This window comes from Bison bison, unplaced genomic scaffold (genome assembly GCF_000754665.1).
Source record: "Bison bison bison isolate TAMUID 2011002044 unplaced genomic scaffold, Bison_UMD1.0 scf7180017845594, whole genome shotgun sequence".
Taxonomy (NCBI): Eukaryota; Metazoa; Chordata; class Mammalia; order Artiodactyla; family Bovidae; genus Bison; species Bison bison.
The window spans coordinates 3199-5112 of NW_011476167.1; the positions used below are offsets into that span (position 1 = coordinate 3199).

A 1914-nucleotide genomic window follows, 5' to 3' on the forward strand; every position below is an offset into this window, starting at 1 on the left:
CCAGCCCCTGAGCCGGCTGCCTCCCTCCAGACCCCCACGCCGAGCTGCCGGCCATGCCCTACTGGCCTTTCTCCACGTCTGACTTCTGGAACTATGTGCAGCACTTCCAGGCCCTGGGGGCCTACCCCCAGCTGGAGGACATGGCCCGCACCTTCTTCGCCCACTTCCCCCTGGGGACCACCCTGGGCTTCCATGTCCCCTACAGAGAGGAGTGAGCATCTGGGCCAGGGGCCCCGCCCCACAGGAGCTGGGCGGCCTCGTCCTCAATAAACTCCTGACTTGAGTGCACCATACCCGTGGTGGGTCTTGGTTTTCTTTGGAGAAGTGGCTCCGCTCAGCCCTTCTTCCTCTTGCTTGATGAACCAGCCTGGCCCCTCTTGACCGTCAGGGAGCTCAGACAATAGGCTCTGTCCACGGAGCACCAGCTGCGATTCTCCCCCATACTCCCACTGAACCTAGGAGGGGCCCTGGAATGCAGGTGGGGAAACAGGTACACAGACACCAGGCAACTGCCTGGCTTGTAGACAGAACCCAGATCCTGTCCAGGCAGGCTTGCCCTAGGGCCCCCACCTTTGGCCACCGAGCTGGGCAGCGAGCAGACTGCAGTGGCCACCCTGGGCTGGAGGCCTTGCCCAGGTACCACCCGTCACGCTGAGCTCACCCTGGGGCAGCTGGTCTTTGAGGATCTCCAGGAGCTTGGGCGCTGGGTCTGCAAGCAGAAGGCCCCCAGAGTGTGACCACCAAGGCCGCAGGCTCAGGGACTTGGGGGTGGGGAGCGTGGGCTGCTCATCCTGGGCCCCGAGGAGCAGAAGGCCTCACGGACAGCACGGACAGCATGTCAGGGACTGCCCTCCCACCCTGGGATAGCTGCTCTATGGTGGGGACCCCACCGCCCAGGTGCAAGAGCTGCAGGTCACACTTGGTCAGATGGTGAAGAAATTGGTTTCCTGGGCTGCAATCAGCTTTCCTTTTACAGTAAAATAATAGAAAGCGCTTACTATTTAACTTTTATTGTTGTTCAGTTGCTAAGTTGTGTCTGACTCTTTTGTGACTCCATGGACTGCAGCCATCCAGGGTCCTCTGCCCATGGGATTTCCCAGGCAAGAATGCTGGAGTGGGGTGCCATTTCCTTCTCTAGCGGATCTTCCCGACCCAGGGATCAAACCTGAATCTCCTGCATTGGCAGGTGGATTCTTTACCTGGAGCCACCTGGGAAGCTCATTTAACTTTAAACACCAGTTTTTGTGCTAGCTTTTAACCACAGAGACTAGCACACGTAATGAGAACTGTGTGAGGTCTTGCGAAACTTGTGTGCTGCACGCTATGTTCGGTGGAAATATGTGATGCAAACGAATGTATCCTCGTGCAGTTTCAAGGCCTGCCCTTTAGCATATGAAGCAGGAAGGTCACTCTGAGAGCTGTCTCCCCGCCTCTGGCACAGACACCAGGCCAGGCGGGGAAGGGCCCCGGAAGGGTGAGGCGGGGAGGTGGCCATGGTGCCCACGTGGCGGCCTTGAGACCACCCACTGGCTCCAGGTGTCCAGCAAGGCTTCTTGCCCTCCCCTCTGCTCCACCTCCCTGTGGTCACGGGCAGCTTCCCTTCCCGTCCCCCAGCTTAAATTCTCAAGGGCAAGAGTCTGTTGGTGATGTCAGTATTTTTCCCCTGAGCTAGTTTGAATTTGGTTTCTGTAAATTAACTGCAGACACACAAAAATCCCTGGCTCCTGTGATAGCCCACCTGTGGCAACTGGGCCTCAGCCAAACACACACCTTCGCCCCTCTGGACAGCAGGCTTCCCTTGGCATTGACCTGTGTGTTAATTCATAAGTGTGTGTGTGTGTGTGCGCGCGCGCGTCTGCGCGCATGCATGTGCACGCCCATGGTCATTTACATGCCACTCGGAAGTTCGTGCTC

The 1914-nt window shown here is 58.0% G+C and overlaps 1 protein-coding gene across 1 annotated transcript; it reads left to right on the forward strand.

The window, feature by feature from the left end:
• Nucleotides 1-30: 30 nt before the first annotated feature.
• On the forward strand, nucleotides 31-293 carry OTOS (otospiralin; the record flags this gene model as incomplete). Its single annotated transcript, XM_010835953.1, has 1 exon — nucleotides 31-293. A coding segment is annotated over one exon (185 nt), but the record flags the coding sequence as incomplete, so codon positions are not given.
• Nucleotides 294-1914: the final 1621 nt, after the last annotated feature.